This window comes from Octopus bimaculoides, chromosome 3 (assembly GCF_001194135.2).
Source record: "Octopus bimaculoides isolate UCB-OBI-ISO-001 chromosome 3, ASM119413v2, whole genome shotgun sequence".
Taxonomy (NCBI): Eukaryota; Metazoa; Mollusca; class Cephalopoda; order Octopoda; family Octopodidae; genus Octopus; species Octopus bimaculoides.
This window is the reverse complement of record NC_068983.1, coordinates 137,440,546-137,456,736: the sequence shown is the minus strand read 5'-3', so window position 1 is coordinate 137,456,736 and position 16,191 is coordinate 137,440,546. Positions and strand designations below refer to the sequence as shown.

The following is a 16,191-nucleotide window of genomic DNA, read 5'->3' as shown; positions in this document are numbered from 1 at the left end:
CAAGATATCTGAATTTGGAAAGAGGACAATGATGACAGAAAAATCAGAAATGGATATTAGGGAGGTGGAAAAAGAGTAACTGTAGGTATATACATGAATATCATATATGCCAGAAATGCACATTTTTATTCCTGAATGTAACAAAAAAAAAAAAAACTGCTGCACAATCTAATGCAACTGTATTACAGATAGGATACTGCATGTATGAGTGTATGATGAAACTTTAAATTTACATAGTCTGATCAAAAAAATTCTAAAAATTGATGCATCGTAGCCATATATAAGAGAGTATTTGAGTATTTGATAAGAAAATTCCTTAATAGCATCTAGAAGATGAAATTCCTTCATATATATATATATATATATATATATATATATATATATACACACACATAGAACACATAATTACATTCACACCCTCCACTTTCAGTAAGTAATACAATGCCACAATGAGTCACGAAGATCAGTTACCTTAAATATAAAAAAAGGGCCACCTCAATTTACAAAAGTCAATGAAAAAAATTATGGCAGAATGGAATTGAATGTATTTACTAGATACACATCACCAGGTCAAGTCATGATCAATACAGAATGTCTGCCACAGAAATCAAGGTGAATAATGGTATAACTGGATGCCAGTTTTGTATGTTAAATGGCTATCACAGTTCAACAGATTCAGAAATCACCAATATAATAAGTCTCCCACATAATGTTTCATATTTTTTTTCCACAGCAAGTTATCAATATGTTGGCCTATTGGAACAACTCAGCAAAAGTAATAGAATGACCCTCAACTAAATTTGCAAAGCTGAATTCTTTTCACCTGAAGCAACTAGAAAACAAGAGCAATCAGAAAACTCATTCTAGCACTGAGAGAGCTTCTATAAATTATGTAGCTCAAACTTCAAGCTGGGAAGAGAGTCAGAGTGTGTGTGAATGTGGTTTAGTGGTTAGTGTGTTGCACCCATGGTAAGATAACCCTGGACTAGGCAATGTGCTGTGTTAATGAGCAAAACACTTAATTTTTATGTTGCTCCAGTCCATTCAACTGGCAAAAGTGAGCAATCCTGCAGCGGACAGGTGTCCTGCTCAGGGGGTGATTAGAATCAAGGAAATCAGCCTTGAGCCTAAGGCTCAGAGAGGATCTTTTGATCTTATTGTATGTATATACAAGGTTGGCCAAAAGTCACCTGATAGCAAATCAAAATTCCAGAAATACTATCTGTAATTCTGTATTGAATACAAAAATGTGTTACTCAAGAAGGACTTCAGTTTGAACAATTTTCATGTTTCATATTTAGATGCTGTTATTAAATTCAAATCTTAGAATTAAATGGTTTTGACTTACTATCAGGTGACTTTTGGCCAACGCTGTATAATCTTGTACAAACTTTTATTTGTCAAATTAACAAAACAAAATAACCTCAGATCAAATTGAAAACTTACAATGACTTCTGAGATGTACATATTGTGTGAAAAATATACATTTAAAAGAGTTATGCCATCTAACCTGGCCTTATCTGGCCCAAATATCCTGTTTTATGTTCAGATTTGACAGATCTGACCTCTCACACCTGCCATACAATGTCATTCTAAAAATAAGTATTCACACCAGCAAAATGTAGACAATATGACATAATGCATGATTAATTTAAAACAATGTAAACAAATAAGCATTGCATTTGATAGAAGTAATCCATATGCTAATGGGTTAAAACATGATTCAGTTACAAAGCAAATATAGAAGCTTATGTTCCAACTAGTACAAATAAACTTCATGAATGAAATTAATTTTTACTCTATAACCAGATAAAAATCACTCATATTCAAAATGTGAGTATAGTCAATATGTAACTAATTGAAGGGAGGTAATTCTCAGTGCAATTCTCTGGACAACAAAATTTAATACCAGATATAGTTAAAATCTACAGTTAATTTTCATCCAAATTTGCTAGATAACTATATCCTTTATACAGAAATAAACATTAAATACTTCACATCTAACAGAGTGATTGATTCAACAAGCTCTTCAATCACTTAAAGATAACATTTACTTTTGCACAAGCTAGAATCTTGTAATAACTTTCATAGAATAAAACTGTTGCCAACAATTCTACATGCTAATTCTATATATCCCAAAGACAAAATTTAACAGCAAGCTCCATAAATAGCTTGACACAAGGCTCTAAGATATGGTTCCTTCATCTATTGATTACAACTGAAAAATGCAGGCACATGGAAGAAGTTAGATGAAATGGCTCAATAGGAAATTAAATGCCCAAGACTCAGCTGATAGCTAGTAATTTGAGATGCTCATGCAAAGTACTTAGATATTCAGTAAATAGCCAGATATATCAATAATCTTGTTGGTGATCCTAACCCTTTTTTTTTCTTTCTGCAAGATATTTTACACGCATCATAGTTTTCTCATATGACTACAGATCAGGGGATTGTGTTAAAAAGATTCCTTTCAATCAACATGTAAAATAGTTCTAATAAAATACAAAGAGATGAAACAAGATCTAAGAGATTGCTAACTTGCTAGAAAAAGCAGTCCTATTTCCTTCAAACCATATTCACTACCTTACAGAATTTAAGATGGCTATGAGTCAATGTCATTCATTGATTATATGTCTGCTCAATCAGTCTAATTTGGGATTAAACTTCAATCAAAATTATATATTTTTGCTATGTTTCTTCTAAGTGACTGTTATCCTTGCTAATATTAGAAATGTTTATATGAAACTAGGTTACAGCCCAAAAAAGGTTATGGAAAAGGTTTATTAATTTCGCAGGGTACTGTGACTCAATATGAGAATAGTAGTAATGTTTTAATTTTGCACCGTAATACCTCAGACATACAAAGGTTTCATAGCTTGTTTTATGAAAATTAAATCCCATAATACAACAAACTTATCTCCAATTTTTAAAATACTCAAAATAAGTATTTTGAGCACACAAGGGATAAAAGTGTATTAGTTTGCCATTATCTTATACAAAAAAAAAAAAAAATCCTTCTAGCAAAAATTGAAAGTAATTTTCTTCTAACTTGCAGAGTCTGGAGAATGGGGCAGAGCCTCAGTCTCTCACAGGCCTTTTGAGATTGGTGAAATTGATTGTTAATGTTCTGTTTAAACTGTTGCAAGTCAATACTTACAAGAAAGATGTGAGCAGGGAGAGGATCCCAGAGAGCCAATGTTCAACGGAATGATTCAGATTTATGGTTAGTGACAAGGATGGAAACACAAGTGGGTCAGGAGCACCTAACTAGTGGGGTATGAGACCAGCTGGCTCTCAGAAGCAGAGACCATTACAATAGCAATAGAAAGACAGTCTACTTGTGTGCTAGAGGCTGTAATGTACCTATTAGTGTTGAATAGCTCTTTTGTGGCTGTGGCTCAGGGCGCCAGTGTGCACAGTTGCTGTTTTGTCCCAAATGGGGACATAGTACTCCATTGTGAGCCTAACTTGAGCTTGTAGAATGTTGGCAGCTTTTAAGGAATGAAATATTTTCTAGCCCTAAAGAGGACTCATTTTTGGGATGTGATTCTAGCCATACCAGAGATATACTCTTGCCAGATGACAGTGGCACAGTGAGGAGCTGTAGCTGAGTGATTAGCAAGAGTTCAATGGTGTTTTTTTAATATGCATAGTGCTTGAGTTTTCTGTTGTTAAAACAGAAAAGGTTGGCATGGTCTCACTAGAGGATGCCCTGAAAGTGGAGCCAATGCAGGTTTGGTATGTGGTGTCTAGGTTGCATGTAGATGATGTGTTATTATGAAAGGTTAGGAAAGAATGAAGGGTCATGTCATCTGGGCATGGCTGAATGGTGTGGCATTGATATAAAGAATATGTGGAACTTGGAGTTGATTGAGAATAAGAGAGACAAAGTACAGTCAATATATGCTGTATTGGTGCAATCGAATATGAAATTACTGATCCAATAGATGAGTGAAGCCTGTAGGCGGGAAGTTTCGACAGTCTTGCATGCCAGACATGGTCAAAGGCTTTACTGATGTCTAGAGCAAATGATACTGATTTTGGTAAACTTCTTTAAAGTGAGACCCAACAGGTGAATGACAAGACACTTAAGGTGACGAATGTCTATTACATAGATGCTTTAAGTGAGAGCAATGGGGCAATAGTTGGCTTGGTTGGAAGAAATGCCTTTCTTTGGGAGGGAATGTACAGAAGCAATGCTTTCAATGTCAAATGTCAAGGTGTATCCCCCTTTGCAAGTTACTCTTCAGTTTACTTTAAATAGCATTCTTTTTAAATATTAAATCTTTAAGAATAATATATTAACTTTCATTAAATGAACATTACATATGCACTGTGTTCAAAAAGACAAGTTAGTCACAAAAACACCAAACAGGATTTTCTTTTTTTTTTTTAGTTGATTGAGGCCCAAAAAAAAAGTCTGCTTCCCACATGCTGTGTTACAAATGTCTTTTACTTATTAGCCAACCAAAGTAATGAGTGGATTTTGGTAGGTGTAAACTGAAAAGAAACCCATTGTGTGTGTGTTAGTCTTTCAGCCTTGGCATTGTGATAGTTGTGAGTGTAACTTCCAAGACAAATCAGATCACGGGGAAATGCTATCTTACTTTGAAAAAAAAAAAAAGTGATGGTTGGTGACTGGAAGGGCATCCAGCCATAGAAAATCTAGCTCAACAAATTATGGCTGACCTAACTGAGCATGGAAAAATGAAGGTTAAGATAGTGGTGATAAGGTTCTAGCTAAGTAAAAAAAACACGGCAATTCCAATTTTGAATGCTTGCAAAACATAGGATAAGGAGTAAAATAGTGCAGTAGGAAAATTGAAAGAAGTTTTGGAGAAATCACCTCTGCATGGCATGAAAGTTAAGACACCCTGAAGTTGACTAGGAGATATAAAGAAACCAAAGTCAGCTTCAATGGAGTTGTTATAGTAGATTTCAAAGCTATTGAGAGGATTTTAGTAAAAAATTAGGTCAAGTAAACAGAATATATTGTTCACCAAAATTTTATATTAAATGTCTCAATTAATAGCAAAGAAATTAATCTTAAAATTTCATACCTGCTAAGGGGTATGTATAAAACTAAGCATCTTCAATCTTGTATCTAAAAATTCTCATGCTATGGAGAGAGAAAATGCTTGAAAATGGAACAAACTCAATTGTAGAAATAAGGACTCTATAAAACATGATTAATTGCCATAGAAAATATAACTAATATATAAGAATCTTTGGAAAACCTAATAAAGCTATATACAAACCTAATATAAAATTACTGTAACTATTGTCAAGAGCATCAAATGTCTACACTTCTCTTGATGTGTGGACAATATTTTAAGTTGAGAAATAAGATGTAACTTATTAAACATTATTATGTGCATTGCCACAATGTTACTACCATATATTTATTAGTGTTTAATTTTCCCCATAAGTTTTGTACCTTGAGGAATTTACCAGATGACATAGAAGTAAAGAAACGTTGGCATGAAACTGCAGAATAACGGAAGCAGTCAACTCACCACACACTTACTCCCGACTAAATGTGCTGAGTATTTGCTTGTACTCTTACTATTATTTGTACATACTCTGCATGGGTGTGCATACACACATACAATGTTCAAATGAAGTTAAATAAAAAGAAACTTACATCTATGTAACCAGCTGAGGAATGGAGAACATTCATTGGTCTGACAGGTAGAGGATCAGGGTGGTCTCGTGTAGGTCCATTGCCACCAACAAAATGCTGGAGTGGAAGAAAATAAGATTTGGTATTAGAACATAAGGTAATACGTTAGGTTTCAAAAATTTATCAGAATATATTAAGAAATTTTAGAATGAAGCATCATGGAAATAGTAAGTAGTCAATTGACATATACACCGACCCACTACTAGATGTAGGGTATTTGTGCCATATTACTTGCAAACTAAGTTTTGTGTATGTGTCTGTGAGTTGACTACTTCCATTACCTGAAACTTCATGTTAAAATTTCATCATGGAAAAATCAACGTCCAATGTTGCCTTCAAATTAAAAGAATATCTGTGGAACTATAAAGTTATTTGATTATCAGTTTCGCTGGAGGTCATTTGTGGCTGTCACTTTGCAGAACCCCCCCCCCTAACTTTTGAAATTTCCAAATGCAAGTTTACTATTTCAAAACTGAACTGGTGCCACTAGCAGTTAATTCCTGGTGTACAGCACACTCAGATATAAATTAGTGCTGTTGGTAATTAATTAGTTAAGACAAGCAAATAGTGAAAGTAATACAGTAATAAAATTAAATAAGGATTATTATTACAATGCCCTTTTGTTGATATTAGCATTAGATTCTATATACCATCACTTATTGCCCTACTCTTTTAAGATTTATTGACATGGTGTTATTTGAAACTGCACCATATTTCTTACTGCATTTTACTGTGGTAAGTAAGTATCTAACAAACAACACATTTTCATCCAGCATCTATTGTTCACATCACCACCCTTACATATATTTCAGCTCTTTAAATGCCCTACTTCACTTTCAGTTCATTGGCACTTCTGCTTTTCATGGAAGTAGAATATTATTCCCCCAAACCCTATCAGAACTTTTCCACATTCATTGTTCTATGGCTACCACACACATTAACATATACTCCAAGCAATCTACATTTATTGTCAATACAGAAGGCATAATTTATAACATGTAAGTTATATGCCTTTTATTTTTGTAATTTCTGTTAATTTATTTTAAGAGTGCATAATGACATCTCTCACCCAAACAGCCCAGCTACAAAGAAATGCTTACAGATATTGTGTGTGTGGTAAGTGGCTTGTTTACCAACCACATGGTTCTGGGTTCAGTCCCACTGCGTGGCACCTTGGGCAAGTGTCTTCTACTATAGCTTCGGGCCGACCAAAGCTTGTGAGCGGATTTGGTAGATGGAAACTGAAAGAAGCCCGTCACATTATATATATATATTATATATGTATGTATGTGTGATTGTCCCCCCACCATCGCTCGACAACCAATGCTGGTGTGTTTACGTCCCCGTAACTTAGTGGTTCGGTAAAAAGAGACCAATACAATAAGTACCAGGCTTACAAAGAATAAGTCCTGGGGTTGATTTGCTCGACTAAAGGCGGTGGTCCAGCATGGCTGCAGTCAAATGACTGAAACAAGTAAAAGAAAGAATAAAAGAAAATCAAGAAGAAAGGTTGTATTAATAAGAGAGGTGAGCATGAGAACCTAGCATCTGGATATGTAGTGTCCACGTACCTGCTTATACATATACACACACATAGAGGCAATCACGTGAATAAACAAACTGGATATATCAACTATATTAGTTTGGGAATGAAATATGAAGTATGTATATATGCAAAACAAGAGAAAGCAAAAGATGGATACTTTCAGATGATGAAGTATAAATATATATTTATAACAACAGGTCCAACTTACAGAGTACAAACAACAGAGAGAATTAAAAAGGGGTTATTATAAGTCCAACAGCTATTTCTGGGGACTCAGCGATCCATAATAATGTTGGTAGATTTAGTTCATCATTACATGTGGCTGTATGGATGCAATTAACATACATTAATACCTCACATTACGAGTTTTATTTTTCAAACTCAAGATCCAAATTCTGAATGAAGTGCAAAAATTTCTACTACCATAAATGTTCCTGTGTATTACTGAGAAATTTAGAGAGTGAAAAAAAGCTTCTAAGCAAACAACTCTAGACTTGTTATGTAAAAAGAAATCTACAAGTCCGTCTACAAGTGTTTGCAAATTGGCAATCGTGTCTGCAAGTGATGGTGGCATGAGTCTAGTGTAAGTGAAATTGATTCAGAAAATGATTATAAAAATATTTTTTTATTATAAATGATCTTGATATTCTTTACATTCTACTGTTGTCTTATTGCCATCTATCTATGAGTATTATAAATTTTACAGATAAAATATTTTTTCTGGGAAATTATTGTTCTGCTTCATGTGTTTTCGTTTTACAAGCTATCTCTGGGAAAAGAGTAACTTTTATATCAAGGCATTACTGTATAATAGACACATGGCCATATGAACAGAGTTAACTTCATAACATGTTATCCGAAGTGGCAACTTGGGCAAATGTCTTGTACTACAGCTGGAGGTCAACTAATGCCTTGTAAGAGAAATTGGAAAATGGAAACAATAGGGATGCCAGTTGTGAGTGTGGATGTTTATATCCCCAGTTAACAATATGACATGTGTTTTCAAAGATCATTGGAATGAAAATAAAAATGCCTGAATTTAAATCAGGTAATGGTTGAGAACAGGAAGAGTTGAGTTTAGAAAATCTTATATTTCTCCAGTCCTTAATAGAAACCATTTAATCTGATTGTATGCGTTTGTTTAGCCCCAAGTCATGACTGGGTGTCCCATGTCCCTCATACATTCTTAAAATGGTAGGGTGTGATTTGAAAGGACATCTGCTATTTAGTTAGGCCAAGAAACTAACTGCACAGGGCTCTTTGTTTAGCCCCAGGTTATGCTTGGTCGGATTGATCAATGATGAACAACAGGTTGTCAGTGTTTTTATTTCATCGGGGATTGGTTCCAAGAGTTGATGAACCTAATCACAAGTGTAACTACAAAGTCAGGTCTCACTGTCAATCTTTTCTTTGTAAGCATAAATTTTAAGCTCTACATATATTTAGAATTGTTTCAGTTAACGTTTGAACGTCTTGCTAAGTCATTATGTGCCAGAAGACATGTCTAGATGTACACACACATGCACAACAATATATAAATACATATGAAATATATGTATTTGTGTGCATATACTGTTCTAACAGTCGATAATAGAAAGTGGAACCCTTCTTATTTTGGAATAAATCCATGGACAGTTTAATATTTAATGCAATGCTAGTGTGTGTATAAGTATTTATGCATTCTAATCAACATTGCTGGGTAAGTATAAAAATTTTAATTTTTATCAAGAAACATAATTCTTGAAAAAATGCTTTAGTAGTAAAGAGTTCGAATAACGATTTCTGATGTGGATAACATCTACCTTCCCCTTCACTGTTTTCTTTTTGACAGACCTTTTTAAAGTAAGCTATCACCAGATACGTAATACATGCCATCGAATTATTTTTCAAATATTTCATAGAAAATAACAAAAAAGTCCATACATTGCAAATGAAGAAAATTAAACAAATTTAAGTTAATTTAGAATTAAGTAGCCTTTAAAGACGTAATGTATGTAATAAACAAATTTGATACAACGATATTTTATATATATAGAAATATATATATACATACATATGTGTGTGTGCGTGTGAGAATTACTTACTAAGAAGGAATAACACGGTTTTTTATAATGACGAGCGAGTGTGGCTTTAGGGATTGCGAACTTCTTAGCAGCTTTTCTAATACTGAGACTTCCAGACAGTACTGCTGATACGGCAGAAACCATCTGGCTAGATGACCACTTCCCATTGTCTGTTTTCCGGACATACGACTGAACCATAATTGACTTCCAAAATTTCCAACAACAAATTTCTTCAGTAAGCCACTTACACCGAACAACTCAATCTTTTTATCATACTATAATTAGAAATAGCATTCGTTACCTTTCCATTTAATTTTATTAATACAGCAATCGATTTCGTACGAAGAAGTGCAGTAAAAACTATTTACAATAGTATTTTTACACTAAGCATTCTTCGACTCCTAAGTATGGAATACTAATAAAAATAAATACAAGAAAACGAACGCAAATTCTATAACTATTTATTTTTTCCGCAGGACCTTGACGTTTGTTTACCGACACGTCAGACGTGATCGAATAACGACTTTTTTTTAACAATCAGTCTTTTAAGAGGATCATATCTTCAATATACGCACAGAAAACTGTCAAGTTTTCGCTATATTAGAAGATCTGAACATATAATAGATATGTTGACAATATAAAAATACAAGCCCCACATTACGTGAAATCGTCGATTTTCAGTGTCTCTCTGAAACAGTCGGCCATTTTGTAAATCACAATTAAATAAACAACGTAATGTTTCTTCTGAGTATCTGACATGAATTCTTCTAGATTAATTCACAAATCCAATAATATACGTAAAAAAAAAACAACAACTTCTAAATATATATAAAAAAAGCAAATGAAATATTAAAAACTACGAAACACAGACAACCGCCACCGTGTCATCCACAGAGAAGACTTCCATAATAACGTTAAAGATTCTCGCGAGAATTTGCCGAGATGTTGCAAAGCAACAAACTACTATTGAGAAAACATTGAAAGTTCAAGGAGAAGGGGAAGCGAGCCTGGGCACTCGATTTCGATTCTAATTTGGAATCATTTTACTTTCATCGATATCAATAACAATCTAAAAATGTTCCATCCTATTCCTCATTATTCTCTTAAAGAACAGTTTACACAGAAATAGGGAGAAATATAAAAAGGTTAGTGTGTGGGTGCACGAAAGTAGCCTGGGTTCCGTAGCGTAGTGTATATATAGAAATGAATTTACTCGTTTGTTCTTGTCATCCACTTTTAATTGCTATACACATGTGAAATCAGTTGGATCCAACTTTAGACTTTTCAACACCCGCTGGGATGTCCTCCTGCTTATGTGAGACTGCTGCGCCCAATTTACGTGTCGACTTGTTTGGACTTCGAGTAATCCTTTGGCGAACGTCCTGAATAACTTCTGGCGTTCGAACAGTAGGGTCTCTTGGTTTTGGGGCATTGTGTACTGACCCCGTGGTGCGCCACTTCTTAACCAACATTTGTATCGTTCTCTTTGCCGGTAAGCCTTTACCCGGAAACTTAACTTCAAAAAATTTAACACGTTTGCTTAACAGAACCCGTTCTCACAATCTCCATCCTTTCTGCTATTGAGTACGTCATTTTGCAGAAAACCCCCAGAGATATTTACTCAACGCAACCATACAATCAAATAATGTGATGAGAGATAACGTAGCAAACAGTCGACCCGTACGCTATCTTTGATCAGCAGTTACAAGCGGTCGAAATAACACAATGGCACTTGCAAACGAAAGGCTGAGTGCGTTTTTTGCTTGTGTAAATTTATTTCTGTATTTACACTATGCTACGGAACTCGGGTTAATTTTTCAGTCAAAATAACACAATGGCACATGCAAACGAAAAGCTGGATATTTTTCATGTGTAAATTTATTTTTGTATTTAAACTACGCTACAAAATCCGGGCTACTTTTTCGTGCTCCATCCCAGGTCAGTGGGTGTGTGCGTGCAAGCAGACCTTTGTCTAATGTTCTGATTCTGCCAATCTAACGCCGTGGATTAATATTTTACCGATATGAGAAAGATGAAAAGCAGGTACAAAAGTTGAACTCCAAAGTTCAACACTATGGCGGCTTACTTTTTTTTTTTATAAAATATATACTATAAAACGGTAATTAAATCAGCTAATTAGTTTTATCACAGGTTCCCTTATTGGCTCAAAATATTCATACTACACATGTAGAATGTCTACAAAATACAGCATAAAACAGAAAGGTGGGTGTTGTATGAATTTACAGTCGTTTCTATGCATACATACATAGTCAATTACTTAACCATGCATCTGTTTAGGTGATAACCTTGTGAATATGGTAGATGGAAACTGCAGAAGTGTGTTGTGAAGTATGTCTGTCTTTAAGTTGGCATTGCTTAAAGAAAAATTGGTACCATTTAATGTCCTGTTTCTGTTCACCAAATTTTATCACACTGTGGCCGTAGCAGAAGATAGTGAAACAAACTTCTTGTTGACATAGCCACGTTGCTGCCAGTAGAGTGCATGCTCATTGTCATCAGATGACGGTGAGAAACCAAAACTTTGAAGTCACAATGGATAGATGGGTATTAAGATAAATGAGGAAAGCTTAATGAGGAGAAAGTGCAAAGTAGAGTGCACACACCATACATAAACTTGTATTAGGTATGACTATGTGATTAAGAAGTTTGCTTCCCAACCAGATAATTTAGGGGTTCAGTCCCACTGCATGGTGCTTTGGGCAAGTGTCTTCTATTACAGCTTCGTGTCGTCCTGTGTCTTATGAGTGGATCTGGCAGAGAAACTGATAGAAGGCTGTTAATATGTACGTTTTCATTCTGTCTTGATATCGCGAAACACCATCATATAACGGTACCATTCATTTCTAAACATTAGTGAAAACATGTCTAGCCATGGGAAAATATTACCTTGCTTGTAAAACAGGAAGGTGATGACAGGAAGAGCATCCAGTCACAGAAAATAAACCTCAATGAATTCTGTCTGACCTATTCAAGTATGGAAAAGTTGGACAAAAAAAATGACATATTTACTTAACTGATTCAGTTCTGCATTTAAGTTTCATAGGCAAAGACATCCCACTTCATCGGTTTGAAGAAGAGTGGAAAGAATTTGAAAAACAATGGTTTCTAGGTGTATAGAATTCTATTGGTCAGTTTAAACCATGTGGTTAGTTTTGCTCTCATACTGGTAACAGTTATTTTATTGTTAGGTTCACTTGATGGAGCAGACAAGATGTTGGTGTAAATTTGTAGGCATTCTGCAGGATAACAAATTCAGTGACATCAGCTCTCTGCCTTGGATACTGTACTTGAGATAGAGTGTAGACAATTAGTCCACTATTCTGTAGGATAGGGTATTTTAGTTTCAATAGTAACCAATTTGATGGCGTTGGGTTATGAATAAATTCAAATGACCAACATAATTAGGCTGCAATCTCTACAGGGAGCAGGGTAGGAGGCCAGTGAGACCTAGGGTGGGATATCTCATTATTAGAAGCTAAAGGCTTGAAGTTCATTAACAACGTATGTTCACTAGCAACAATAAAGATAGATAGGTAATTTTTCCTTTTGACAAATACAGTAGGCTGGTAGAGGGGTTTGCATTTTCTCATGAAGGAAAGCAGCTAGCAATTATCATATGCAAGTGTGTTTGTGTGTGAATGTAACTACACACATGCTGTTGACAATTTCTTTTCCTTCTTTGGACCTTTCCCTGTCTCCTTTCCGATGAAAGAGTTATGCCCAAAACGTCAAAAACTCTCTCTTTTTACTGAGCATCAAACTAATACATTCTTTGTGCATGTCCTTGTTTGTTATTGTTAATTTTATTTTTTGACTTCATATATGTATGTAGGCTTGTATACCTACATATACACATGTATATCATGTGTGTATTGTTCATTTCAAGGTCTGTTTTCCATGCTAGCATTGGTTAGACATGGTGTTATTTGAGGCAGGATATCATAGCCAGATGTTTTTCTTTTTTGCTAAACTGTAACTTATTTCAAGGAAGGGCTCTTTTTAAAAAAAAAAAAAAAATTCAGGTTTTCAAATGCACAGTGACAGGCAATAATATCAACAAGGCATACAAACACCAGTTTCATTCATGTGGTGACAAGCATAGAATATCAACTGTCATAAACATTTATGGGCTTCCTGCAATTTTTCATTCAAATTCATTCACAAGGTCTGGAGCTATAGCAAAGACACTCAAAGTGCTATGTAAATACAGGACTAAACCATAATACCACTTGGTTGTGTGTGTATGTATGATCATATTGTGTATGTCCTTAATCGGCCATGTGGACCAATTTATATCTAATCTATACATTATGTATTATATAATAAAAAATATTTAGTGCACTTAGATGAACATACATGTAAATGTTTATTGCTATGTTGTTTGTGACTGAGTTTTGTGGGTTAATTTCAAAGATGGATTCCAAGATTAAGATTCAATATCCATGTTACTCCTCAGAGACATACCTACTATTGGTATTATGTCAGGAATTAAGTATTAGTATTATATAGTTAAAACTACATTCCAGAAACCCTAAACTACATCCAATTACAATGCTGTTATTCTGAAAGCCCTCAAACATCATAATACACTGATTTAACCCTTTAGTGTCCAAATTATTGTCAAATGTAATGCGTATTTATTTACATTTCTTTGTATCAATCATGAATTATCTCATAGTTTTGAGATTTTGAAGATATAATTGCATATACAGGGTGCTAGGGTTGTTTGAGGACATTTCATTTTTAGCTCATTACACCTTCAAATTATTTAATGTATAATTTTTTTCCCCAGATAACCCTTTCAAGATATGCTAACTCAAGAAATGAAAAGACATGCAGTCATAGTTGCTATATATGCAAACCACAATGATTTAGAAATCAGCAACTTTCTAGCAAGTGTTGCAAGATCATTTGTACACAAAGTTAGGTTGGAATTGAAGGCATGCGATGGTATTGTTTCACCTGTATCAAAGAGAAAAAAAACATTCACAATGCTCAGACACTAAAAGGACACTGGAATTTATACATGTTCAAAATATTATCAATGAAAATCCCAGAAGATCAATGAGGTCCATTGCTTAAGAATTAGAGGTGTCAGAGTAGACTATAAGAACTATGGTACATAGTGACAATCAATACAAGTCCTATGCAATGAGGAAAGGCCAATTTGTGTCTGCGAAGACACAAGAAAACTGTCTCATCTGTTCAAAATGGTTTCTTAACAAAGTGAAAAACCCTCATGAATTTTCTGATGAAGAAAAAAAACTTTGACCAGGATCAAGTCTAACAGAAGAAATGACAGGTGGTTATGTGCAGATCCTTCTAAAGTACCCAGAGTAATGCACACAAAATTTCCAGCAACTGTGTTGGTTTTAGGAGTGGTGAGCAGTGAAGATCATGAGATGCCTCCCCACTTTTTTTTCCACAGGGTCTTAGAATTAATGCTGCTGGATACATTGAGGTACTGGAAACTTATCAAGTTCTGGATTGATGAAGTATGCAAGACTCAGCACCTTCTCACAAAGTCCTAGTCACCCAAAAATGATTGTCAGACAATCTTTACAATTATGTGACACCCAATATGTGGCCTCCAAACCTGCCAGATTTGAACCCTATGGACTACACGTGGAGCACTGCTGAAAGGATACTAATTATCATCCCCATAATACCATAGCTTCATAGGCTGCCATTGTCCAGGTAATGTCCGAAATGAGTAAGAACCATATAATATCAGCATGCTAGCAGTTTCGATCCCGCACTGAAGCAATCATTGAAGTCGAAAGTGGTTTCATAGAATAATTTGCATAAAAAATCATTATCAAGACTAATTGCACAAATGTTTATTCAAATACATATTTATTTATGCTGAAATATAGTTGTTTTATTGTATACCAACTGTCCTCAAATACATCTCGCACCCTGTATTTAGATTGATATTGTAGAGTAGGTGTGTGAAACCAGATCTAGCTGGTTTGAACGTAAAACAGGTAGAATATTCGGGTTGGATATGGCTGGTTTAAATGCTAAAGAGTTAAACACACACATGTATACTTTAATATTTATTATACATAATAGATTTAAGGAAAAACTGGACACAAAGTCACATATGTGAAGTGAACTTCCTAGCCTCACAGACGTGGTTATGCATGTATATGTTCTGCAAAGTTTACTATTACTGCATCTGCCACACCATGACATGTCTATTAGTAATTTTTCTTGTTAAATATGAGCAAGATGCATTTTCCTGATCCATCTAGATTGACTGCACCTCAGATATATATATGTGTGTGTACATAGAAACCTACATGTTGGGGTAGTGTTTTAACACCAACTGTTCTGTCACTTGTTACAACACAAAGTGACATGGTGTATAGTATCTCTCACTACATGTAACAACAATCTACAGATGTAAGATAATAGTCATTAGGGAGGTAAATAATGTAAGAGAATTAATTTACAGAGTGTATTTTTTGGTGGCACTAATACTAGAGAGGTTTGTGTGTCTGCAAGGCAATAACAAGGGTTCACTCAACCCTATGAGGTCTTGTTTGTTTGCTTACCATATTGGGTGAAATTGGAGAGATAGTGCTAGTGAAGTAATAGAAGCAGAAGTACCTCCTCCTGACAAAGTTGAACTACACCTCAACTAGCCTAATCCTCTTCTAAATCAGTTTTGCAATAGCCCTTTCTATAACTTTAACAACCAGGTCCAAAAGCTCAATACTTCTGTAGTTTTATCTTTCTAGAACATCTCTTTTGCCTCTGTATCAATTTAAAACAGCAGGGTTGGGTAAGTAATAAAGAGTAGAGTACATAGGAGTCATAACTATTACACAAATGTAGACATTAATTAGTTGTGTTCTGAGTGTTCATGCAGT

General features: G+C 34.7%; 1 protein-coding gene across 26 annotated transcripts in view; it reads right to left on the bottom strand.

Moving 5' to 3' along the window:
• Positions 1-16,191, bottom strand: part of LOC106877732 (uncharacterized) — a 195,289-nt gene that overhangs the window by 20,835 nt on the left and 158,263 nt on the right. For 25 of the 26 annotated variants that reach the window (XM_014926720.2, XM_014926715.2, XM_014926708.2 and 22 more), the window contains one exon: positions 5,645-5,740. In XM_014926720.2, the coding sequence (XP_014782206.1) occupies positions 5,645-5,740 (96 nt within the window). Of the gene's footprint in view, positions 1-5,644; positions 5,741-9,313; positions 9,922-16,191 lie in introns of those variants that run through there. The other variant, XM_014926737.2, reaches the window with a different exon arrangement.